This window comes from Podarcis vaucheri (genome assembly GCF_965113315.1).
Source record: "Podarcis vaucheri genome assembly, chromosome: 3".
NCBI classification, from domain to species: domain Eukaryota; kingdom Metazoa; phylum Chordata; class Lepidosauria; order Squamata; family Lacertidae; genus Podarcis; species Podarcis vaucheri.
This window is the reverse complement of record NC_138761.1, coordinates 33,102,832-33,130,172: the sequence shown is the minus strand read 5'-3', so window position 1 is coordinate 33,130,172 and position 27,341 is coordinate 33,102,832. Positions and strand designations below refer to the sequence as shown.

The 27,341-nt window shown below is 39.1% G+C and overlaps 1 protein-coding gene across 8 annotated transcripts in view; it reads left to right on the top strand.

Annotated features, from left to right (window-relative positions):
• ENAH (ENAH actin regulator) overlaps window positions 1-27,341 on the top strand; it is a 143,518-nt gene that overhangs the window by 92,985 nt on the left and 23,192 nt on the right. For 6 of the 8 annotated variants that reach the window (XM_082217485.1, XM_082217487.1, XM_082217488.1 and 3 more), the window contains 3 exons: window positions 15,486-15,651; window positions 19,610-19,787; window positions 22,649-22,733. In XM_082217485.1, the coding sequence (XP_082073611.1) occupies window positions 15,486-15,651; window positions 19,610-19,787; window positions 22,649-22,733 (429 nt within the window). Of the gene's footprint in view, window positions 1-10,413; window positions 10,518-15,485; window positions 15,652-19,609; window positions 19,788-22,648; window positions 22,734-24,762; window positions 24,884-27,341 lie in introns of those variants that run through there. The other 2 variants (XM_082217484.1, XM_082217490.1) reach the window with 2 other exon arrangements.

Sequence of the window (27,341 nt, the reverse complement as noted above, 5' to 3'; positions counted from 1 at the left end):
TTCTAGGGCTTGCAAGCCTGGCACTGTTCCCCCTGCCCCCGCCCCGAAAAAAACCCTCATTTATGACTAAGGAACAATAAGCTATTTCTTTTTGCAGTTAGGTTCCCTTCAAAGCACTGCCAACCCAACTTGTTGTGTCTCTCCAATTAAATTCTATTCTTTGTGCTGTATTAGTTAAGTAAAGTTTTGCGGACCACTTTATAGCAAGTGACTGCATTTGGATGGTGATGATCTGAACTGGGTCAATATGTCACATGGAAATAGGAATATGTACAGTTTGTGAAATGCTTCATGATAGCAGATGAGCCTGTTTGGAACAGCTTAATTCCTTTATGGGATTCCCACTGTTTGTCCTTCTGGTACTGCTGCCTCAGCAACCAAATCTGCAATTATTCAGTCTCATGGCTTGGGGAATATGATCTGCAACCTAGAAATAATAGTCACTTATCATCAAAATAGAGATTTGGAAAGTGCAATAGGTAAATGAAACTATTTCTTACTTTGGGCTAAATCATATATTGCCTTCTAGGAGTACTCCTCTCAAAGTTGTAAGGCGATTCTTCACTCTGGAGTTACTGTAATATGTTAAATATGATGTAGTGCAAATGCTGGTAACAAGAAACTCTTCACTGTGCTTCAGCAATTGATCAGAGACCTAAAATTTCAAAATACCCATCTGCAGTATCACTGACAATATGGATTTTTTTCTTTGTGATTAATACTTCACTTTTCCAAACTTTTGGCAACATATTTCATTGTCAGCATCTACAGCAGGGATGCTGGGTTTGGGGGGAGTTGTATAAGGTAGAATATTCTAAACCAAAAGTTTTATGTAGTGATTGTAGTTATGTGGTGATTGATTTTATGAGATGTAATTATATTTATGTAATTTTTAATTTTACTTCTTACTTGTTTGTTGAAAGTTGCCTTGAAGCTTTGGCATAGGTGATGCACAAGTCTAATAAATAATATAATATTAATTTCACATTTTCTGTTTTAGCAAATTCATGGCAGAACTGTGCTGGTGAATGGATTCTTGACAAAATGGGTCAGAATTGGAGTGGCGAATCTCACTCTCCCAGTCTCAGTAACCTAAGGAGCAATGCCAAAAGTCTCTTGACTGGAGGAAAGGAGAGCAATCCTGGCTTTCTCTCAATCAGAGGTTTCTATTACTGTCCTCTACCCAGCCAAATTCCATCTTAAAATTAATGCTCTGTGTTATTCTGCCTCCAGCATTGACCGTTTGAGGTGTGTTTAGGGTAATGTGTACTTTGTTCTTAACCTGTAATTGTGATGGAGTTTCTCATGGCATCTGTAATTTGTGATTTAAACCATGAGATATTCAGATGAAATTGGCAAGATTAGAACCTGACTTTCTAGAGGCACTCAAAAGCAAATGCAGCTGGCATCATTGCTGTGGAACATAGAAGGGCTTAATCGGATACATGGAGCATTGGCAGAAAAAAATGAGTGTTTCGGAGTATCAATTTACGCCAGTAATGCCTTATTTGTATAATTGGCATTATGCTGCATTGTTTATTGTAAGCTGTTTGTGCTCCATGAGAAAATAAAAACTTGGTTTAAAAGCACACCAAATTCTACATCATGCTATGATAGACCTGTTATGATGGAGTCTTGGCTGTTGCTAACTCACATTCTCTCAGCATGTACCCTACAAATAGCCTTTTAAACAGTTATTTCTAAAGATGCCTTAGGCTGCAGTCGTATACCCTTCACCTACTACCTTTGAGTAAGCCACACTAAACTAAGTGAGGTTTACTTTGGAGTACACAAGACTGCATGGCTAATAGGCTTAACATTTTAAGCTGGCAGTTGTAATAGTTAGGCCTGCTAGGCCTGTGATTACAATGAGGATTGCTGGAATAACCCAGACCTTCCAATATTGGCGGGAGGGGGGCTTGTCCTGTGGACTGTTCCTGAACTGTGTGAGTTTACAGTAATTAGTTGTTAAAACACTGAGGCGGCATAGGATATTGGGAATGTCATGATGGTTTAGATGTAGAGATATAAGAAGATGGGATGCATGCAGGAAGTAAAATTGATGAAGGGGAAATATGGAGAGAAGTAGGAAGTTGAGGCCCCCAAGGATTGGTATTGAGGCGTGTGTGTTTTAACTTGTTCATAAATGATCTAGAATTAGGAGCATGCAGTGAGGTGGTCAAGTTTGGTGACAAAGATACTAAATTGTTCAGAGTCAATAAAAGGAAAAAGAGATCATGAAGAGCTCCAAAAAGACCTCTCCAAACTGAGTGAATTGTTGGTAAAATGGCAAATGTAATTCGTTCTGAATGAGTGTAAAGTAATGCATGTTGGGACAAAAAGCATTAATTCCACATAAATACTCATGGGGTCTGAACTGGAGGTGAACCTCCAGGAACCTTGGGGTCATAGTAGATTGTTTGATGAAGATGTCAACCCAGTGCGTGGTGACTGAAAATAGCAGATTCCATGCTAGGGATCATTAAGAAATGGATTGAAAATAAAACTGCCGGCAACATAATGCCATTATACAAATCTATGGTGCAGCCACATGTGGAATACTTTGTACATTCCTGCTTGCCACACCTCAAAAAGAATATTCTGGAGTTGTAAAAGTTTCAGAAAGAGCAACCAAAATTATCAAGGGGATAAAGCAACTCCCCTATGAAGAAAGGTTGTAACTTTGGGGACTTTTCAATTTAGAAAAAGGCAAGTAAGAGGCAACATGATAGAAGTATAGAGAATTATGTGCAGCTTGGAGAAAGTAGATAGAAAAAGTTTTTATCCCTCATAACACTAGATCTTTTGGACACCCTATGAAGCAGAGTGTTAGAAGATTCAGGGTGGATAAAAGAAAGTGCTTCTTCATAGCTAAACTATAGAACTGACTCCCATAAAAAATGATGGGCCAGATTGAGTGAAGTCTTTCAGTGTGTGAGCTAGTGCAACTGGAGAATTGTCAGAGAGTAGGCCCTACTGAGTAGGGCATAGTGTGTGTGTGAATGTGATTTTTAAGTGCATTTGGAACACCCAATAATATGTTTTGAAACTAGTGCTGTTCACATTTGTCATATCTTTCCTTTGTTGTTTTATCATCTAATTGTAGAGTTGGAAGGGGCCCCGAGGGTTAATGCATTTTCTTGAAACCAATATGTCTCATTGAATAGGATAGATATTGTTTGTCACTTTAAAACTGGTTTTCAAATTCTCTGTCTTCCACTTCCAGGGAATCCTGTCCTTCTCTTGTCATTTGTCACAGAACAGAATTTTGCAAACAGTTTTGGGTTTCGTGCTTTGAGGCAGACTATGCTGATGTCAGTCTTGCATAGTCTAAAATAGGAAAATCTCCATGATCCATAAGAATGCATACCCGGGGCCACTTAACACAGATTAGTTATGCTTTAACAATTAAGTGGGCCTGATAGGAACCTCTTGAGCTGGACAGAATAGCTGGATGTACATGTACGTTCAGTGAAATGTTTAAACAAACAGACATGCACACTATACAATTGGTTGTATCTTTTCAGCCATTTTTATCTACATTGTAGGGAATGTTTAGTAGCAGTGAACAAGCCTGTCTTCAGAAAAGCCTTTCTGCCAGTATTGATTGAGTCATAGATGATTCCCTGATAAGCTTCCAAAGAACTCCAGGATTCACCAGTTCCAACTTGAAAACCACTTACATAAACAAATGTGAGCAAGGTCATAGAAGCATAGCATTGTAGATTTGGAAGGTATCCCCCTTCTAGCCATCTAGTCCAACCCCCTGCAATGCAGGAATCTCAACTAAAGCATCTATGACAGATGGCCACCCAACTTCTGCTTAAAAACCTCCTCCACCTTCTGTGGGAGTCCACTTTTGTCTTAGAAGGTTACTGCCGTTAACAGCATCTGAAGTGATAAAATACTTCCTGTTCAAGTCCGCATGGAAATAATTGAATGGTAATCCCTCTAAAAGAATATTGGCCATATGCCACACTAGGGGAGTGAGTCAGTAGTACGGTCTTTACTAGCATTGCCAATTATATATAGGTCAGTGGTAGATGATGTAATATAGGTTATTTCCTGTGGTCATGAAGCAGAGAGTTTGTCATTAAAGTGTGTGTGTGTTTTTGAAATAATGCTGCTCATCTAAAGGATACATACAATTGAATTCTTGGACTGTAACGTGGATTGCTAAAACATGTACTTTGAAACTATTGGCTCAATTTATAGAAATGTGCCTCATGATTGGCTGCTTCTCCCATTTTGCGCATTGTTTCCTTCCTGTACTTCCTTCCCTGCAGATTAAAAAAAAAATTTTTTTTTGCATCATAGCCTTTGGGGGCTAATCTAGGCTTCTGTTTGTCAGAGCTAGCTGGGATATTTTTGATGGTATGCTAGTTGTATGTTCTTTAGGTGAATTGGATATCTTGGTTGTTTTAAGCTAGCTGTGTTGGTCTGACACCGTTTTACTTTTTTATTTTTATTTGGTTGTTCTAAATATGTTTTATTTTATGCATTTATATTTTGTTGTAAACTGCTACAAATATTTTCTGTAAATAATTAAAAATAAAAATACTTAGCTCTGATGTCTAAACTCCACAAATTATGTTAACTGCTTAACTATAGATTTCCTCCAATGTTGATTAAAAATGGATTTCTAGTTCTGGTTTGGGTGGCACCCTGTGTACTAACTGGTTAGTGGGAGCATATTTCTGATGGCCAAAGCATGGTTTGGCTGACTTCTTAACTGAGCTGTTGTATTTGGTGTTGTCTATAAATTTAGATGCATTTTGAGCAACTTTCTGTGGCATAAGGGCATTGGGATACTGTGCTGGTTTGGAACTTAGAGATATGTGCCATAGCAATTAAATGAAACTGCACAATAGAAAAGGCACAGACGGTGCCATTATGAGATTTGACATTTCAAGAGCTGATTTTAAATGTGTTCATCTGTATGCACACATTGAATAACTACTGCTTTTTATCTAGCCCTGGAATGATAGAAATGAGAGCTCGATTTATGAAAAGTCAGTATGAGCAGAAGACCTGATTGCATTAGCTTCAAGAAGCAGTGAACGTTTTAAGATTTTAAAATGCCCTTACTGCTTAATTTACCGCACGCGGTATCCAAAACAGCTTACAATAGAAACTAAATACAAAAACAAAAAAACCATCCAACAGTACAAAATCTAAAGTACTTTATTCATTCATTCATTCATTCATTCATTGCATCCCAACTTTTTCTCCAAAGTGCACAAAGTGGTGTACATGGTTCTGCTCCTCTTCATTTAATCCCCCAAACAACCCTGTGAGGTAGGTTAGGCTGAGAGGCAGTGACTGGCCCAAGGTCACCCAGTGACCTTTATGGCTGAGTTGGGATTTGAAACATAGTAATAATAATAAAAATAATTTATTATTTATAACCCGCCCATCTGGCTGGGTTTCCCCAGCCACTCTGGGCGGCTTCCAACTGAATATTAAAAACAGTACAGCACCAGAAATTAAAAACTTCCCTAAAGAGGGCTGCCTTCAGTTGTCTCTCAGGTACTAGTCTTATCCACTATACTACACTGCCTCTATTACTACTGTATAATAAGTACAGTACAGACATATGTCTGAATGTTTCCTGTCTCCTGAATCGTGGTTGGGTTGTAGTAAAATTTGTCTTGGGTGTGCTGTGGATTTAACTTCTACACGGGAGGCAATGTCCTGCAGTCTCATTATGTGAATGAAGGGAGTGAACCTTCCTCCCTCAATCTCAACCAATGGGAGAGTTCCTATGAGGAAAAGTGTTCACTTAAGTACAAGTCGCAACCATTTTGCGCTTGTCCAGTTGATACAAGACAGGCAATGTGTGGGTCTTTTGGGACACGGAAGAGGGCGGAACAGGCTTAAGCATGCTCCACTGACATGTGCAGTCTCCAAGAATGGAACCCCGTGCAAAATGGTTGCCATCTGTATACAGAATTCAGTCACCTTGTAGATAATAACATCAATTTGTACCATTTTTTAAATAGATGAAAACGGTTGACATGTTGTGTGGAACACTTCCAGTCACCATTATTTTTTACTATTTATGTGTAGTGATTTATAGCCCACCTTTCTTAAATTATGGAACATAAGGCTCCCCAGCACCTGTTTGACCTTCATTAAGGGTGTACTAGGCATGTGTACTAGGACTACTGTTTCTTACTGGAGCGTCATCAAAATATTCATTAGCAGATGCTGTGCTAATAATAATGACACTAAAGATCTGGAATGCAGATTGAGAGACTTGCCTTATCCCTTACATACCCAGTAAGTTAATGTGGTCTGGGAGAGCAGCTTCTTCAAGTTCTGAAGATCTCAGAAGCTTCCTCCACAGTAGGGCTGGGCAATATATTGGTATATCATCCAAAGCGGTTGGACGTCTATATTGTGATATAAGTTTCATAATATTTGACCTGGCAATATATCGCAAATCATGATGTGTGTGTGTGAGCTATGCAAAAATCACAGTGGGAAAAACCATGAGGCCAGCCAATGTTTCTCTTGATTCCTGTAGCCCCTATTAACTCTGCCAGCTCACCTCTCCTCTGCCTCCTACAAGAGCAGGGGCTGGCAAAAATCACAACGGGGGGGGGGGGGGACAGTGAAGTCAGCCAGTACCTCTACATAGCCCCATTATATCTCAGACATCATGATATATTGGCGTATCACGTTGTTTAACTGGTGTTATATCATGATGTTGAAAACCAGATACTGCCCAGCCCTAGCTGAAGGGTGGTCTTTCAGTTCTTGAAATAAAATAAAAACATACCCATATGGTTTGACACTAGTTAAGCAAAATTATTTCCCCTATAGCTAGCAAGAGGATAGAGAGCTACAGTGAAGGCACTTTTGATAGGCTTTTAGTTGAATCAAGTAGTACTCGCTCAACGGTGGTGCTAGCCATTGTGGGCTTTTTTCCCTTTTAACTGTCAAGATACTGGGAGGAGTTTCAAGGCTAGCGCCTGCCATCTAATATGTTTTGCAGTCTTCACTGAATATTTTGCATCTGTTTTTAAGGCATTCCCCCCGACTCCTTGTTTGTACTGATTCTCACTTCACAATTTGTGCAAAGCTTTTCATAACATAGCATTAATTAATAATATGAATGGTGGTTCTTCAGTGCAAGAGACGGAACAGTTCTCCTTTAAAATATCTGGTGAATGCTAAAAAAAGAACAAAAAAACCTGCAGATGATTAGCAAACAGGTTAAGAAATGCCGCCTAGTCTACAATTATTTATTATTTAGCAAATAGAACTTTTTAGAAAGCTTAAGAGCACTTGCTGATTGATACGGCATTCTTGTTCCCCAAGAGCTGTTCTACAGAAGTGATTTATAACACTTAGGTAGGTGGCGTGCGCACTCCATACATTATTCTATTTGTATATGAAGAAAGACAATTTTTCTTTTTAAAAAAATTCCACCAGTAAGTCTTAAATTACTTCTACTGTTCTTGTAGAAGAGTAACAATTGTGCTTAAGCACTTGAAAACAACACATATTCCTGTGGTAAAGTGATCTGCTACAATGGTAAACTGTTTCAATGCTATCTCTAAGAGTTTGCCTGTCTATAGTGTGTAACTAACCCCTTGTTTGGGGGTGGGGGAATCTAGATTACTATTTTAGACGTTCAAGAACTAAGGGTTGTATCCAGCTTACACAATAGACTTTTCATTCCTCTCCTCTTCTCTGCAACCCTCTGTGTACCCTCAAAATCTGCACCAGAGACAAGAATACATTTCCCCTCCATATATTCTATGTGTATACTGAGCAGTTGTGACTGTGAGAGGAATTAAGTCATTTCTCAAAAATTGCTCCGTGGAAATTAGTTATGGCAGAGTTCTGACAGAGACTGCATAGACTTAATGCATGAATGGTAATGCTGCTCTAACATGGTAGGTACAGTCGTACCTTGGGTCTTGAACAGAATCCTTTCCGGATGTCTGTTCGACTTCTGAAAATTTTCAAAAACCAAGGCGCCACTTCCAATTGGCTCCAGGAGCTTCCTGCACTCAATTAGAAGCTGCGGAAGCTGCATCAGACGTTCAGCTTCCAAAAAAATGTTTGAAAACAGCAACACTCACTTCCAGGTTTGTGGTGTTCGGGAGGCTAAATGTTCGAGTCACAAGGTGTTCCAGAACCAAGGTACGACTGTATCTTGTAAGCTTTTCTGTACAGCTTGCTCAAAGTTTGTTACAAGAAAGTGAAAGGCAAGACTGCGTACACTGAGATGTGGTTTAATGCATCACAATTCCAGGTTGCCTTAGAATACCAGCTGGTATTCCCAGAATAGGATTGGTTGTCTAATATGTATCCTGCTTATTCTGCAGCATGTTGCCATCATGAACATCATGAAGTAGCACATATGTAGTAAGCAGATGCTTAGCAAGCACATATTTACTTGTTTGCCATAAGCTTGCCTTCAAGCATTAGTGTTCAGCATTGGAATATGTAGTGAGCGTTCATTGTATTGTGAAGCTGTCCTTTGATAGTAGGTGAGTGCCAGAACCTTTGCAGCTGAAAATGAATCTGTTAGATGCTTCTTTTTAACATATACAGGGATGTCCAATGGGTTGACTGCAGCTAGCGGCTCAGTTAATTTCCTCCGTGGGGGGAAGCATCCGGCCCTGGCCCTCACTCGTGCACAATCGCAAAAGCGGCAGATGGGGTAATCCCTTAAAAAAAGCTCAACAACTTGGACCTGCTCCCCTAAAAAAAAAATCAACAATTTTGGTGTCCCCCCCCAAAAAAATGGGTAGATCACTGCCAGCTTTTTATTGTGGGAGTAGATCGCAGTCTCTCGGGAGTTGAACGTCCCTGACATATAGTAATAAAATTTCCTGCACTATTAATAGTTTAATTCATAAGCATTTTTTAAATGCTAAAAATAGCATACTTGATGGATTGCATATTGTGCTCATATTCAAACACCCATGCAAGTTTTGATGTCACAAAAAATGAGTACTTGCCTCAAGTAGCTGTCATGTGCTATGAAGACTCATTGCTTCCTTGCAGGCTCAGGGCATCTAGTGATCAAAGAGGGCAGACAGTTCTGCCCAAGACTAGGCCAGTCTTCCAAAACTTTGTGCTCTGTATCTGGCTGGGGCTGATGGGGTTTGTTTATTTTAAAGCATTTCTAGGTGGGGCCTGCTAAAAGTGGCTTACAACAATAAAATACAACATACAGAAAAACATGACTCTACAAAAGAAATAAAATTGCCCCCAACCCCCCCCCCCCGAAAATCCAGTAGAACAGCAGAGAATAGCCATAGTCCGAACAACAAAACATCGCTTATGGAAGGCAAGTAAGAAAAAAGTTCTTCCAAAATCCTTGAAGCCAGGGCATTTGATTGCTTTTCTACTGAGAGGGACTTCCAGAGTCACAGGGTCCCCATGTAAAAGGGCCCACAGCCTTATGTCCAGTAAGATCCAGCCAGGTGGTCTGATCATCTCACTGGCAGTATCTGCATTTTGGACCAACTGCACCTACATTCTAAAGCAGCTGAAGTTTCAGTAGAATCAGTTTCGATAAAATCATTCCATCAAAGAAAAACAACAAAAATTTCAACAGCAAGGACATTCTTATCAAGTAGGCCTTCAACCAGCTTGTCATATTCCCATCAAATGCCTGGGATAAAAGATGAGTTTTATTTTGGTGCTAAAAGGAGGTTAATGATGACCTCTTTTTAGACCTCACTGGGGAGAATTCCACAGCTAGGGAATCCCAGCCCAAAAGGCTTTGCTCTTTGTGAACCTTCCTCACATGGAGAATGCCCTCAGATGGATAGGTTCGTATTGGGAGAGGCAGTCACATATGTATTGTGTATTTTAATTTCTTGCGGATCGAGTTGCATTGTTTCGGTGTAATCTCCCATATGAAGGAGTGATGTGGAATGATTCCTTTGGAGAAATACCATGATTAAACAGTTGAGGAATGGTTTTGCAGGAGTAGGACCTGTCTGTGCTGCTCTATTTTTTAAGGTATTTTTAACCTGCCCTTAAACAAAATTTCTGGGATGGATGCATTGTGCTCATCGATCTTTTCTGCACAACCTGTGAAATCTTCCATGCTGATTTTCTGCTTGTATTCCTTCATAACACTTTATGCAGAAGAAAATGTCCTTGCCTGAATGCCTGTGATAGTCACTTTGTAGTAGCTTGGTAAAAGTTTCTCCAGTTGAGTCCTGTATACACTTCACTGTTACCTACTACATTTAGAGAATGAGTTCAGGAAGGAAAAGAATTATAGCATATGGCTAAGATTTCAGTGGCATGTTTATTTTAGGGACCAGTTACATTCTTGCAAGACTACTCTCTGACTTAATTAGAAATTGGGACATTACTTTCAAGCTTCTAGTCTAGTTGAGCACTCAAAAGTCTTAAGAAATATCCATTGCGGGGGGTTATACTTTTACTATGAGAATTTTAAGATTGTCTGACAAAGAGCAGCAAACCATGAAACTGGCAGATATACCCTTGGCTGTGCTCCAGCTGCCTGTAGCAATGTAAGTACACACCATAGCTCTTGCTTGTGATAAAATGTACAGAAATTCTGCTTCTGAAAGATAATACAAACTTTTAAATTAATTTAAATTGTTGTTGAAAAGAGGTTGATTTCTTTCTGATAACAAGTGGAAAGAAATTAATTGTTGCACGTAGTTTTTTATATGTAGCAAACTATTTTTAGCACAAATAGCTTGAGCACTACAAAACAATTAACAGAATAAGAATTAAAGGTACATTTGGAAGATGTTCCTGCATATGTGACTTTCTGACAGACATAAGGGAGTGGCTGATATGAAGCGTTTTCTCCGAGTACTTATAAGATAGTTATATTTATCCTTTTGAACCTTTTAGGATTAATGGTGAAAGTCATTCTTTACTGGACAGTACTTAAACTGCTCAGGTACTACTCGTTTTCTTATTATTAGGATGAACAGAAAGGTTTATCTGGTTTCTCCTTGCATCATAGATAAAATGTTTTTAAACAAAAAACAAAAATGGGCTGTGTGCCAAGAAAAGGTTTTTGTACCAATATAATTTTGTATCTTAGTCGCTTAAAGCATGCTGTTTTTCAAAAACATTTTAAAAGGGGAAAGTGAGTCATTACTGGTGTTCCAAACAAAGTTAGTGTTTAAGATTGAACTGTTACTATCTCAGTAATGCCATTTATAACTAAATCCAAATAAATATTACATTTAACTAGCATAGTAAATTATTTTGTTAGGAACACAAATCTTCAGTTTATATAACAGTAGCATAATCTATAACATCATTTCCCTAGGGGAAAAACTGCAACTGAAAAGGCAAAGAAAAAGCGACTTTGAATTGATTTGCCCTTTAATAGATAAAGTTTGTTCACTGTAAATCATGGGTGGCATTCTACTAAAGTTTAGAGTAGACCTGTTGAAAATAATGGGCCTAACCCAGCTCATTTATTCCTGTGGTTCTACTCTGAGTAAAACTTAATTGAAAACTAGCTCATGGTTCCACAACACATTTAAAAGGGTATTGGATGTTCATCAACCCAAGACCTGGTTTCCCTCCCCCCAGCAGGGTAATGAATGAGTAGGTCTGATATGTATAAAAATATATAATGTGTATAAAAAAGGATTCAGAGCAGGAGTTAGGGGGGAGGCTCCAACAAACAATGCATACCAGTAAAATACTGCATTTTCTCCAATACTGTCCCTCATTTTGATACACTGTGCATTGAAAGCTCTCAGTCATTGTGCTTGCACATTTTGATTTAGTTCTCAAACTGCAATTCCCTCTGGAAAAACTAGATAAGTATTCTTGTCTTGTCTAGCTAGGCTTCATGTTGTCTATTGGTGACGGTGCAAATACTCTGGGGTTATTGATTTGGTTTTTCCGTTTATAGCATGAAGAGACTAAATACCTTTGCAATAAATAACACAGCTGACATACATTGGTGTACTCTAGAAACAGCCTTAACTAAAATAACTTCTACTTTGTACCAAGTATAGACAGGGGTATAAAGTCTGAGTAAGGCAAGTGGCATAATCTGTGTTTTGCATCCAATATCTGCATCAGAATTGTGATGAAGATATCACTAACATGCCCCTAAATGCTTTACCACTGAGTATCTGCTTAAGATCTTAAATGCCAGAGAAGCTAACCTAGTCAACATGGTGAGCTCTTTGGTCAGGATCCAGCATTTAACATTGGAATGCAGTTTGCACATAACATTAGAAAATAACTATGGTTTAACACAGATTAGTAGCATGCTGGTACCCACTGCTTAAAAGGCTTCTACAACAAACCACAAGCTCTAGCTGCTCGCTTATTAGTGCAACAGAGCTGCTACATTTGTGTTGGTGGGTGATCTGGACTAATTCTGTGCAGGTTTATTTCAGTAAGCCAGTTAAATATGAAGAGATTACTGTCTTGCTGCAAGGCTGCTATATAAAACAGGTTATAGTTTTCTAGGTAAAATCCGAAGTCTTCATAAATAACCCCAATCCAGGTTAATTGTGACCTCTTTTTCCTCCACCAACACTTTAGTTTTTACATGCTGAAATCCTGTACCCACTTATCTGGGAATAAGCCCCTTTGAGCACACTGGGAGTTACTTGTGAGTAGACCATGTCTAGGATTGTGATTGTGCTGTAACAAATGTTTAAAGATAGATTAACGTAGTTTGTGATAGAGAAGGGACTTCACTCTTGATGTTCATAACGCTCATCTATTCACTGACTCTAGTGCTTGTGTTCTCTTAAACTAGCAGACTATCTTCTCATTTTCATTCAACAACCATGACCTGAGAATGTTTTAGGACTGTGCAAATGGTCTGGTTTCAGTGTACTTTACTGAAGTACATTGACTTAACTTTTCCCAAGTATTTGAGGAAAGGGCATTGTACGCTGGGCATTTCTGTTGGATCTAGAAGTAGGGTTGTTGTATCTAAAAAAAGAGCTATCCAAATAACAGCTGGGAAAGTATGCGTCAAACACCACAAGCTAGTTTGTCTCACTCATGAAGCAGATGTCCTTGCAGTTTCTTTGAGGATGAGCTATGTAGTCATTGTTTTTATGTTTCATTTTTGATATCTGATTCTATTGTATTTTTAGTCCTGTTTTTCACATGTCATAGTGGATGTTTTCTAGCGGGGAAGGGCAAAACTTGAATGGGTTGTTTATACTTCAAGATTATACTGAATAAATGGTTTATACTTAAAAAATATTTTTTATTTTATTTTATTTATTATAATTGATACAGCCTGTGTTAACATTTTTATTTAATTTATATTTAGAGAACAAATCAAAACTAGCATTTCATGTTAAATTTATATGCTATATAATTGCAAAGCAAAAAAATAGTTGAAATGACATATTTCAAACGTGTATTTAGTGTGGTTTAACTATTATAATGAAACAAATTCAGACAAATATTTTAAGACATGACAACTAAATATATGGGAAGTTTATATTGCTATTTAATTTTTTGGGGTGGGGGGATGAAAATGCTGAAAACTGCCCAAGGTGTTGTCAACATAAATCTGCAGGTTAATGGCTCATTTGACAAAATATTTGATCCTCCTACAACAGGGGTAGGCAACCTAAGGCCTGCATGCTGGACGTGGCCCAATCGCCTTCTCAATCCGGCCCACGTATGGTCCCGGAATCAGTGTGTTTTTACAGGAGTAGAATGTGTCCTTTTATTTAAAATGCATCTCTGGGTTATTTGTGGAGCCTGCCTGGTGTTTTTACATTAGTTGAATATGTGCTTTTATTTAAAATGCATCTCTGGGTAATTTGTGGGGCATAGGAATTTGTTCATCCCCCCCCAAAAAAAAATATAGTTCGGCCCACCACATGGTCTGAGGGACGGTGGACCAGCCCACGGCTGACCCCTGTCCTACAAGATAGCAGGGTTTATTAATGTTATTTTTCCCATATTTTTTTCTGAATGCATTGTTGCTTTCAGTTTGCTTCATGTTATTATGTAGCACTGGGAATTACAATAAAATGTAATAAATAAATATGTAGTAGTGAGAGATGGTCTTCTGAAAAGATTAAAATGCAGCTTTTGATTTTAGATTTGACTAAGAACATTCAGATTACTTTATAATTGCCCAGTTTGACTTGAACCCTGCCATATTGAATAATTTCCAGCCAGTCTCCAATACTCTATTCTTCGATAAGGTGTTCAAGTATGTGTTCTGTTCTGGTTGGATAATGCCTTGGACGAACCTAGCAGCTATTTGTTCAGGCCAGTAGATTATCTTAGCAGGCTTTTTAACATTATGCTCCTTTTGGTAAATCCTATTGAGCCACACTCTGCTTTATGTCCCTTGGAATCTGGGCTAAAAGCCAGTTATTCCCAGATTAATATGGGTTATTGAATATTTGGGCAGTTATAAATGAAAGAAGAATCTGTGCTCTGAAGTTGCAGGTTGGATAGGTCTGGTTCACATCTCATATTAAACCTTAGTTTAAAACAAACCATGATTTAATGAGAATGAGCAGTATACTGCTACACAATGTTCAAAGGTTTCTGTGGCATCCCATCCCTGCTTTTCCACCACAAATTAAACAAATCACAGTCTGTCTTGTTATGTTGTTCAAATCTGGGGCTGTTGGTTTGTTTCCTCCAAACAAGTCATAAGTGGTAGCCAAGGTTTCTTACTGGCGAGTGTTATGTGGTTTGCTTGAGGAAACAAGACCAGGAGCCTGTGTTCTGTTGGCATGACAAGCCGGATTCTATCTTGTTTCATCCATGGTGCAATAGGAGAGAGGGGAAGCTCTGTGAGCAGCATGCACTAGCATATTAAACATTCAGATTAAACCATGGTTTGTTTTAAACAACTGTGGAAGCCTACCTGTATTTAAAAATAAATAAATCAAGAGAAGCCTAATAGTTAAAAGCAAGGATGCTTACTGAATCTCTGTTGGAAGAATGTTCCATAACCTGGGACCAGTGTCACTAAATACTGAACTTCTGATTGGTCAGGCCTCTAACATGGGGGGGCGGGGCGGCATAACTAGCAGTGCTACTCTGGATGATCTCAGTCATCGAACTGGGATATAAAGGCTTAGGCAGTCCTTAAGGCACTGTGAGCCCAAGTTGTTGCTGTATTTACAATGTTTATTTTCAGTCATTTTAAAGCTGTATTTATACCAATTTAATATAAGCCATTTTGTGAAGATTTGTGCTTTGAAAAGTGGGTTAGAAACGCATGAATTGCAAGATTGGATTATTATTATTATTTTAATGACATAAATTGGTTCACCGTGGTCATCCCTCCTCTTCCCCTATTCAGAAGAATTAGATGAACTGTTCGGAAACAGTGTCTGATTTTACTAATGAAACTATGTATGAACGTTTCAAAATGGGAAATGAGTGGTAGAATGTTGCCTTTGTTTTGAAAAGGTGTTTCCTTTCATATAGGACATTTAACATCACTTGTTGTTTTTTTCCTTCTAATAATTTGTTTTCCCTTGTTTTAACAGTGAGCAGAGCATCTGCCAAGCACGGGCTGCTGTAATGGTCTATGATGATGCTAATAAGAAGTGGGTACCAGCTGGTGGATCTACTGGATTTAGCAGAGTTCATATATATCATCATACAGGCAACAATACATTTAGAGTAGTTGGCAGAAAGATTCAGGATCATCAGGTAAGTGATTAAGCTCAAGTAATTAAAATGGCCTTTTATTTTAGTTGTTCAGATGTAAATGTTCTCTTACATTGATGGAAGGAGATGAACTTCTGGATCCACCTCAGAGCCTTTAACTTAATAGAATAATGGGACAGTCAAACATGTCAGAGGCTTTCAGAAGATTTTCACCACAAATCTGCATTTTTTATAATCTTTTGCCTCTTTTACCAAAAAACAAATAATGCCAACTGAGTGGAATTATCTGGAGGTTTTGGAATGTAGAGTCCAAAGAGTTGGTGTAGGTGAGATCAAAGTTTCATTTATTGATTTAACAAGCCAGCTAGTTCCTAAGCGGAAAGGATTGCATTTGTGACTTCAACATTCTGATTTTTAAAAACCAGTATTAGTATGTGTATTGCTTACCTCTTGAAGGATCAGGGTATCAGGGACTTATAAAACAGAAACATTTGTTACAACAGATTCATGACCGAGGAGCCAAAGGTATGTAATTGATAATGTTTTGAAGACAAAATGAAGATCATCATGCAAATCTTTAGTGCAGCTGCACCTGGAATACTGTGTAGAGTTCTGGTTGCTTCACCTCAAAAAGAATATTGTAGAGCTGGAAAGGGCTCGGTAAGGGGCAATCTAAATAATGAAGGGAATGGAGCAGATCCCCAAACCTCACCAAGAAGTGGACTGACCATGACAACGAAGTGATATTCACCACCACCCCATTTCCAGACAACCTCCCACACCACATGGAGCAAAGACTAAATCAAGGCTATTTCCTGCTCTCTGCCTTGGACACATGACCACTTGAGACAGGCCCATGATTGCCATGGAGGCAATGAACTCCCAGGCTGGACCTGAGGCATGCTCAGCATGAATGTTGAAGTCACTCAAAACCACAGAACTGGGGTTCTCCAGCATCACACTTGAGACAAGCTCAGCCAAGGAGGCTGATGAGCAGCAGGGTGGGCAGTACACCAATAGCACCCTTAACCAGTCTCTTTGGCCCAGCGTCAGATGCAGACCCTCTAGTACTGCTCCAAGGAAGGTGGTACATGATGATGGTATGTGGATAGTCTCTCCATTCTGGGCTGATGTCGCACCAAGTACCTGGGTGGGCAGAGCTGAGTCAAATTGGCCTACCCGGCTGCCCCACCCAGCTCTCGGTGAGACCTAGCCTCAACCAGGTCAGCCTGCTGAACCACACTCAGATCATGGATTAGCATTCATTGCGAGCTGACCAGCAGAAGAACCACCAGACTGAAGGGGACAGTGTTAGATTATCCATTGATTCTGCGATAAGGGGGAGTTTAATGAGGAATATCTGGTACAAACACATGTCATCATCCCTTCAACATCTCATTCTGTAATGCCTACCCTTCCCCTCGATCACTTTCTACTCTGATATCCTTCCCTCAAGACATATCCTGTATGTGGAACACTCTGCTAAAGTAAAAGTAAGAATACACTGGTGCCCCGCAAGACGGAAAACTCGCTAGACGGAAAACTCGCTAGACGAAAGAGTTTTCCGTTTTGGAGGTGCTTCGCAAAACGAATTTCCTATGGGCTTGCTTCGCAAGACGACAATGTCTTGTGAGTTCCTGCTGGTTTTTTTTCCTTTCCCCCCCTTTTTCTAAGCCGCTAAGCCGCTTATCAGCTGATCCGATCAGCAGATAAGCCCCTAAAAGCCGCTAATAGCGCTAATCCGCTAATCCTTCAATGGGCTTGCTTCGCAAGACGAAAAAACCGCTAGACGAAGAGAATCACAGAACGGATTCTTTTCGTCTTGCGAGGCAACACTGTACACAATTTATCATGCCACCAGGCCATGCAGACAGACATCAATCCACAATAGATCACATGTACAGCTCACCATAAAGATGTCAAGCCACCAGCTGAGAAACAGAACAAAACCATCTTGTACAGGCATCCCACCCCATCTCTCACCTGGGGTATAAGCAATCACTGCAGATGGACCATAAATAGACACCAACAGGTGCTGTAATGAAAATATTGTCATTCAGCACTCATTGGTAAATAGTAACTGGCCCTCAATAAAGAAAACTGTAAAAATTCTCCATCTGTTCCTATCAGCTCATCTAATATATAAATCCCGGAATCTAGCCACTTCTTCCATAGAAAGAATTATCTTTAAATCAGGGTTAGGCCATGAAGATAATTTAATTATCAGCATATGGGTCAAATTATAGCTGGCAAGCCAGCATACACAGTGACTCCCTAGTTGCTGAAATTGGTGATGTAGACCCTTTTTTACATGTATAGACTGCAGTACCACCCATCCCAAAAGAGGTATTGCATGAGCCACCTCTCAAATTTCCCATGCTGGGGGTACTCCTAGAAAAAGAAACTTGCCACTTGTTTATGCCTTGTAGTATAAAATAAAATATGGAAAATTAAATCACATTTCCATTTTATTTTAAGTGATATACGAGGTGGTGAATTACCCCAAATAAACATCAGAAATAATACATTAAACTTTGAAAATATGCTTGGGAAACTTGTTGACAAATACCACTCAGAAAAATTATTGTTCATGGCAGTACATCTTAAGTGTGTTAACTCTACCCCTAAGTGCTAAGTTTAAGTAGTGCCAGATCTCAGTTATGAACCTATTTAAGCTTAATTTAATGATTTGAGAAATACCTGTAGAAACCAAAATCCCTCGTGAAAATGCTTAGTGAAAGACATACCCAGCAGGTAATTTACACTTGCCCTCTGGCACTCTTATTTTAACCACTTTATTGTTCATCCTGGAATTTGACTAAACTTATCCATTGATCTGATAAATTCTGAAGTAACTGTTTCGGGCCTGCTAACAAATAGTAGCAAATCATCTTCAGACAAAGCTAATCTAAATTCCACTTGTTCATGCACAAACCATAAATCTTTCTGTTCTGTCTAATTGCATATGCCAACGGTTCCAAACATAAATCAAATATCATTGGAGAAAGAGGACATAAGAACATGGGAATAATAGTCTCTGTAACCTATCCCTAAGCCTTTCCCCACAGCCAAATCAATTGACGCAAAGGCAGGTCTCATCTGCAGGTGCTGCTTTTCTTCCCTAGTCCTCTTCTATAAGGTAAAGTTGAAGGACTCCTGTACAGTTAAATCCAGCGACTATGGGGTTGTGGCGCTCATCTCGCTTTCAGGCCGAGGGAGCCGGCGTTTGTCCACAGACAGCTTTCCAGGTCATGTGGCCAGCAGGACTAAACTGCTTCTGGCGCAAGTCTTCTGTACAGCCCTACTGGCCCAGCACCTGTTTCCAATGCAAGATCTCACCTGGAGCTGCACTCATTGGGGCAGAAGGATGGAAGAGTAGTGATACTGTGTTACACCTAGCCCTCTGTTCTAGTCAGAGAGGGTATGCCCGGTACTGGAGCATACATGTACCTCTGCCTTTAAAAAAAAAGAAAGGGAAAAATCCCTAAATGAAGTTGGAACTATGAGAAATACGTGTCTGAATGAATGAGTCGCAAGAGGAGTCGTACTTAGCATTTTCTTCCATCTGTGCACATAGTTGCTCATTAACTGCCTCTTAAGTTTCTTCTCAGTCCATTTCTATTAATGCTGAACAACGTAGTCAAACACTGTGAAATACATTTATTTAACGACCACTTACGCATTTTCATTGGAAAATTAGTGCTTTATAATATATTGGTGGGGTGGTGTTTTTTAATTGTTATTTGGAGTGAACTAGCTGGCACTGCGGGGGGGGTTATGGATGATAATTAAAACAATATAATTGAGGAAAATCAATAGAGAAGGGGACATTTGCTGATAACAGGAAGTGTATTCAAAGGCATTGGGCCCCTTAAGCAGGACCACAAGCAAATCTCTCAAATACTTTTGGAAAAAGGGGAAGGGGGAAGGAATACACATCCATAGGTGAAAATGCTGCAAAACACCTTTAAGCCATAACTATACTTTTACTTTTTTTAAGGTGGTAATAAATTGTGCCATTCCAAAAGGATTGAAGTACAATCAAGCAACACAGACGTTTCATCAGTGGCGGGATGCTAGGCAAGTGTATGGGCTCAACTTTGGCAGCAAAGAAGATGCCAATGTCTTCGCAAGTGCCATGATGCATGCCTTAGAAGTGTTAAATTCACAAGACTCTGGTAAGGCTGCCACAAATTTCTACAATGGTTTATAAATAGTGGCTTATTGTTCAATCTTACTTTATTCTGTTTATCCTTAGTTGGAGTAGAATGTCCAGATACATATTTTAACCTAAGCTGTTATCTTTCCAATAGACACAAGTTAGTTAGAAGTAGATGCCTTAATCCTATGACTGTACATAACAGAATGTTGCTATCCTATATGGTGAAGGATTAGCAAATCAGTCTTATGCACATCACAGTTCACTTCATGGGTATTGTAGAGTGAGTAATTACTTACATTTGGGAAGAGACTACCAGGTGGAATGAAATAAGAACTTCCTCAGTAGGGGGTGGGAATCACCTTCAAGAATGCGTAGATGAAACTACAGTTTGCATCCACAAACCTTCAGGAAGAACGTTATCTTTATTCCTGGAAATATTGTGGCACTGCTTTGGAAATATATATATTTGTCTTTAATGCAGCATTAGCATTTCTGTGCCATATAACACAATGGGTGATATCCAGCTAAGGGTGGTTCTTGAAGCCCATGACTCTCTACTGTTTAAACCAATCTTAAAATGACTATGGCCACAAGGCAGCAGAGGTTTAGGGTCAGAGTTTTCCTTCTCCTTGGATGGGCTCCCAGCTGTGCAAAAAAGAACTGTTTATTGAACTCATTTTGACAACTGAAGTCCACATAAACTTTTGAGCATGAAATAGCTTTGGTGTTTTCTTTATTGCGAAGAGAGCTTTGCACAGGTACTATAGGAACAACTGCTAGGCAAAAGATCCAGCAAGTTGATGCATTAATAGTCCAAGGCTTCAGATCTTAAAAACTTAGCTCTGTCAGTCAAAAACAAAGACATCTTAATTAGAAGACCTGCTAAAAATCATTCATTCCCTGAAATGGCTTTTAGGAAAGACCCAACTTTAATTAATGGAAGCAATTGCTTAAAACATAACATTAAAGTGGTCTCATATTGGCCTTCTGATGGAGCATGAACAGCAAAATTAGAACATGGGTGTTCTCTGTGCCATCTGATGAAAGTGAATAAGACCAGCAAGCCGATTTATCCAGCAGTACTTTGAATTCAACTGACCTCTCAGGCTTGAATAACAATGAACTCTAATCATACATGGTAGTGCAGTTGGTTGCATTCCTGTTGCCTTTCAACTATACTGTATGCAAAATGGTTTTTCTTGAAAGAGAGCCAGCCATTCCACCCCTCCCCCTTTTTCCCAGGGCTCTCTGCAACAATGGAGAGACATAGCATTAAGTGACTGATATATTCATCAGTGTTTCACAGTCATCAAGCCCCTCAGGGACAAACTAGATGATACATTAAATATGTGAATTATCTGTTGTTAAAGATTTAAACAGCAGCATATAGCTCTGATCAGTATTAGGGCTGTGGGCAGGGGTTATTTAACAATTTCCTCTGCTATTCAGACAAAGAAAATACTGGTTTGGGGTGGGGATGTTTTTAGTTGGTACCATGAGGTGGGGTGGAATGATTAAAAATCTTGCCCAACAATCCACTGTCCTCATCTGCATTGCTTTTTAATTTTTCTTTTTAAAAGATAGCATCAAATATGTGACAGCAGTCACATCTAGTTTAGCTCTGAGATGATGGCTTGAAAAAAGGAGTTTGGTTTGAAAATCTAGGGTGGATACTGATGCGTAGAGTCCTATATGGCTATTGTGAGAGTGCAAGCATACAGCAGGACTAGTGAACCTTTGGCCCATCAGTCCCAGCCAGCATGGCCAGAGCTCCAGATGGGAGTTTTAGTCCAGCAACATCTGGAGGGACAAAGCTTCACCAGTCCTCCTATATAAGGTTGCCATATTTGTGACAGTCACAAAGCCCCTCTCACCACACTTCATGGATCGTGTTTCAAGTAAAAAAGATCGATTTAAAAAAAACACACAGGTAGAATAATCATTATCTCAAGAAATCTGTCAGGTGCCTGGAAAAGAATTGTTTTTTTAAAGTTGCATGCAAAATAACTGTCAGCACTAAAACTAGGAGAAAGACCACAGGAGAAAAGGCTCCCTTGTCCTGGAGTAAATACCATATAGAACTTGTTTGCGTTTTATTTTGAGGATGTGTATGAGACTGCGCTGTAAGTCACCACACAGCACATGATCTGCTATTTAACACGCTGCAGCTGGTGCTTCATTTTGAACTGTTGATCACATATCCTAGAACAATTATTTCTAGCAACTCCTTTACTGATGATGATGAAGATTTAATAAATTTGTTGCCTTCCTTTCACCAGAAGGCCTGCAGCTCACAACATTTTAAAATACAATGTTATGAATAGTTTAAAACAAATTAACAATCATGGGACTGGGGTGGGTCCTAAAAGTATGCAGCTCAGCTGCCAGAGGCCCAGGAAAACTGCGTTATGTAGGGAGGGAATTCCACCACTTAGGGAATGCTGCAGAGAATGTCCTTTTCCAGGCAGCCACACCGAAAACTTTGAGGGTAGTAAAACTGTCAAGAGAGGACCATCAGCTCACTCGAGTATAAGCCGAGGGGGGCTTTTTAAGCATAAAAGATGTGCTGAAAAAGTCAGCTTATACTTGAGTATATACGGTAATCTTGCTTCCCAAAGAATTGTTTTAAAATTTTGGAATCTTTTAAAGGTTTATAAATATGTGTTTTCTCCACACTCATCATATTCCTGCTGAATATATCAGTTTCCATTTTGAAAAGATGTGGAGCAATATTGATGGTGATGCACAGTTTGTTTTATGTATTTTGTAGGCTATTTGCTGGAAATTTAATAAGTAGTCAAAAATTGAAAGTTGATTTCTTATTGGACTTTACATGTGACTTTTGCATAAGAGCTGAAGTGTAACTTGCTTTACTAGGTCCAACGTTGCCTCGACAAAATGCACAACTTCCCCCACAGGTGCAAAATGGCCCATCACAAGAAGATTTAGAAGTGCAGAGAAGGTTAGTGTGGTTTTGCATAAAACAGTACTATTATGATGGTGACTGGGCAAGTATTTATTGGGGGGGGGCAGTTATTGTTTAGTACTATGGTATGCATTTTTGTGTTTTTATATTGTAAACCACCCTGTGATCCTTGGATGAAGTGCGATGTAGATATTTAATAAATAAATATTTGTTCATGTGAGGCTTTTCATAGTACACCAGAAAGCGCAGCATGGCCTTCTCTGAGTAGACATGTATATTTCCACACAGATTGGCCCATTTTCCATTCGAGGCCTAGCCATTGCTTGTTTAAGTCATGGTTTAGCAAGGTGATTAAACAAACCATGATTTATTTCACCAAACATTGGTTTGTTTTCCAGCTGCTCTTGTATCATAGTTTTGTGGTTTTGGTTAATGATGGGTATTGGGTTCACATGTACTGCCAAGACCTAGTTAAAACAAACCAAGGCTCATAAGACAACCCCCAACCTCAAAATGGCTTCACACTGTGTTTTGTTAAGCTGCAGGGCAAGATGTGTACAATACACAAAGCCATTGTTTAATAAACAGAAGTGTGCAGGGGGTAATTTTTGTGTTGATGCATTTCTTTCTAGAGGGTTATTTTTTGTTGTTGTTTTTTGTTTCTGTTGTAAAACTACATTTTACCAAGGCTATGGTTTACTACTTAATGTTAATGGACCTAATAGAACTATACTTGTTATTATATTGCTTTCTTTAACTTTCTGCATTTTGCAGTCTTATATTTAGTGTTAGAGGAAATATATAAAACAATCAATACCAACTTTGAAGTGCAAAATGGCCTACAGGAGCCATTTTTGTAAGAAATAAAGTGATGTCACCCAGTCAGATATATAGGACAGGCAGATTTCCCAAGTTGTTCATGCTAGTTTTTTTTTTGGGGGGGGGTTGGTTGGAATGATTCCTTGAGCTTAAGTTTAATTTCAACAATTGGAAAAGGTTCATTGGAAATGTACACAGATGATAACATGTTTAGAAAACAGACTCTATGAAGCAGTTCTGAAGGAATTGGGTACAGCATACTAAGGAAGAAGAAGAAGACTGAGCGGGGAAAGAGGGAATTTAGGTATTTAAAAGGAGATTCCCAAAGGGAACTGCTGGTTTAATTGTATTATTTTCAGCTTTATTTAAAGTGCTAAAGGCAGCCATCCTTTATACGCTTATAAGCACCAGCGAACTTAATGGGATTTATTTATAAGATGTCCATCAAGGATAGGCTAAGAACCAAGCAATTATAGGCTACTGATATTAAACATTTTGGAGGTGGGAAGTTCTTATAAGAACACTTGAGCACTGATAGTAGCTAATAGATCTGTAAGGGGTGCTTCAGGCATAAGAATATGTTCTAGGGAGACAGGAGGCTGGGATTAAATGATAACTTGTTGCTGTTATTTCTTTTGTAAGCACAAAAGTATGGGTAGTGTTTGAAAGTAAGGAATTGATCAGACCAGTGAATCATATTCTTAGATTGTGCATTTGTTGCTGTACACATACAGCACTTCTCTTAATGTGAAGTAAATATTTGTCAAATGTGGATTGCCTCCTGTTTGGCTATCCCTGCAGCTACTGCCCATGCCAATATGGTGCCCTCCAGGAGTTGTGGACTACCAGTCCCACCCAGCAACCCTTCATGCTGGTCGGGGAGTTGTAATCCAAAAACATTTGGAGGGCACCTCATTGATTTCCACTGTTCTAGAGTCTTTCAGGATGGTTGACACCAACACAGATAGTAACAAACAGCTAAAATAATTGCTGGGCTTGTTCAGTTCTAATGCATTCTCTGTTGAATATAATATCGGGAACCCCATTTTAAGATTCTCAGAATAAAAGATCCTAACTGTTGTGTTTAAATAGAGCATTAGTTCATAATATATCTTTAAACGATTCATGATGTTAATATAGCAGCTAGAAGGGGTGCGAATGTCATGAATGTAAATCCGTTGCTGTATCTTATATCAGTTGGTAGCTGATTGAGTTAATATCTATAAATAAAGTAATTACTGCATGCCTATGCTTATAAAGAGGGCAGCTGTAAGAATTAGTATACAGACTTCAGGAACAATGAAAGTGTATAGGCCTCCACTTATCCTTCAGAGGTATGATGGACCAAAGGTTGACCGGCTTCTGCTGTAAGTAATCAATTTTAATTTTTCCAAAGAAGCTGAATTACTCTTAACCTATTTCCACACACTTAGTGAAAGTCTAGCTGGCCTCATGTAATGAAAGTTAGTGAAACTACCTAGAGGTATTACTTTTGAAAATCACTTGAGGGGGATTTGTCTCTGTATAAATTTATAGGCATTTTTGTGTCACAGGAGTATTTGAATATGGGTGTATGTAACCAAAACAAGTTTTTTAGCTGTGTGTACAGCAGCATTCTGTTCTACATCTTTTAAAAATAATAGACTAGATCTGGGACCTTATGAGCACTTCTCAGTCTCAGGCAGCTCCAGGTGCCCTCTGTGCACCCTTTCCCTTCTAATTTTTATTTTTTAATTTTAAAATTAGATAGGTTTTTTGAATTTATTAGAGTGACTGCCTGTTCTGTTTTGGGTGGGGGGAGCTTGTCTGTGTTTAGTGGGCATTTTGCCTGTTGTTGTTTTTGTTGTTGTTGGAAAGGGGGGGGGGTCTGAGCATTACTAGCTGTTCTTTTGTGAAATGGGCATTTTGTGGTGCTTGTGACAGTTTCTTAGATTTTCAAATGTGCCCCCAGGCCCCAGAACATTAGGAACTGTTGAAATAGACTGATATCCATTTGATAATATAGGATAATATAGAAAATATATGATTTTGCTGATGATCCACACTTTTGAATGTTTGTGATGAGGCTGTAAATAAAGACATTTTGGTTACTGTGTGCTTTTAAATTCCTAACCGATCCTGCAGTATTTATTTTTTTTAAACAACTTTAGTAAACCAAACTAGCAAATTTCAAAACAGCTTTTGAATGACTTTTAAGACACCAGAGTGACTTTAATCTTTGAAGAGGTTGATTACACTTTTGCCCAGAAAAATCAATGCAGACTCTATTTTTAGGTAGTCTTCAAGCTCTGAAATAAGCTTTCCATGTGTGACATGTCAAAAGCACTTTCAGGTGATCAGGCAAGAAATATTTGTTGACTAGTGGAGTGTGTGTGTGTGTTGGTAGTCTCAGGCTGTAGATGAGGCAAAATCACTGAAACTTGTGTGTGTAGACAGGTACAGTAATAAAGTAGGTTAGGAACTTCTGTAAGCTTGCTTGCTAGTTTGGTTGAAGTTGCCTTTGTTAACTTCTTTGAAGGTCCTGAATTCAGTAACATGTCAGTATTTTCTACAGCAGTTTGCTTAAAGGCACATAAGGGGAAAAACAACAACTCCAAATGGGCAATGCCTTCATTCAGACCAACCAAAAAAGCCACAAAAAATGTGACAAATTTTCAAGTTCTCCAGAATACTATATCTGTAAGACGTTGCAGAAATCCCGGTCTGGTGGGATGTGGAAAAGGTTTTGTTTTTTAAAAGGCTATACAGTGGTGCCTCGCAAGACAAAAATAATTCGTTCTGCGAGTCTTTTCGTCTTGCGATGTTTTTCGTCTTGCGAAGCATGGTCCGTCGCAACTGCGCCTCTTCAAGCGGTTTTAAGAAAAAAGCACAAGACATTTTCATCTTGCGAAGCAAGCCCATAGGGAAATTCGTCTAGCGAAGCAACACAAAACCGAAAAACCCTTTCGTCTAGCGAGTTTTTCGTCTTGCGAGGCATTCGTCTTGCGAGGTACCACTGTATGTTGTAGCTATTAGGCAAGCTTGTAGACTTAGTTCCAGAATGGGGATTGCAGGTTCAGTTTGTCCCTTCCAGGTACTACAGGTAAAAGTACGTGCCTTCCACTTAACTACTGGAGTAAAGCAGTCATGGCTGTTTTCCACATTGTTTAAGAAAATAAAGTCTGGCTTGTAACCTAGCAATGCAACTTGATACAGTGGTACCTCGCAAGACGAATGCCTCGCAAGACTAAAAACGCGCAAGACGAAAGAGTTTTCCGTTTTTTGAGTCGTTCCGCAAGACGAATTTCCCTATGGGCTTGCTTCGCAAGACGAAACATCTTGCGAGTTCTTGCGAGTTTGTTTCCTTTTTCTTAAAGCCGCTAAGCCGTTAATAGCCTCTAAGCCGTTAATAGCTGCTAAGCTGCTAATAGCCATGCTTCGCAAGACGAAAAAACCGCAAGATGAAGAGACTCGCGGAACTGATTAATTTCGTCTTGCGAGGCACCACTGTAACTGTAGCACCCTAGGCGAGATATGCTCACCTTGCAGTCTGATTAAGAGTTATCCAACTCAAAAGTTTGCCACATTTTTGTGACTTTTTGTTGAGCCTAATAAAGATTAATCAGTTGTGGAGTCAACAATAGTTTAAATTACCATTATGCATTGTATTTGAGCATGCCTTTGGAACTTCAGTTGGTCCAGTATAGGGTTGAAAGGTTGTTAACTGGAAGTCAACATTTTGAATATATTTTATAATATTTATAATATTTTATCAGCTCCACTCTTCTAGTCCATTTCTGGAACCAATTAAAAGTGCTGTTTTTAACCTTCAAACCCATAAATGGC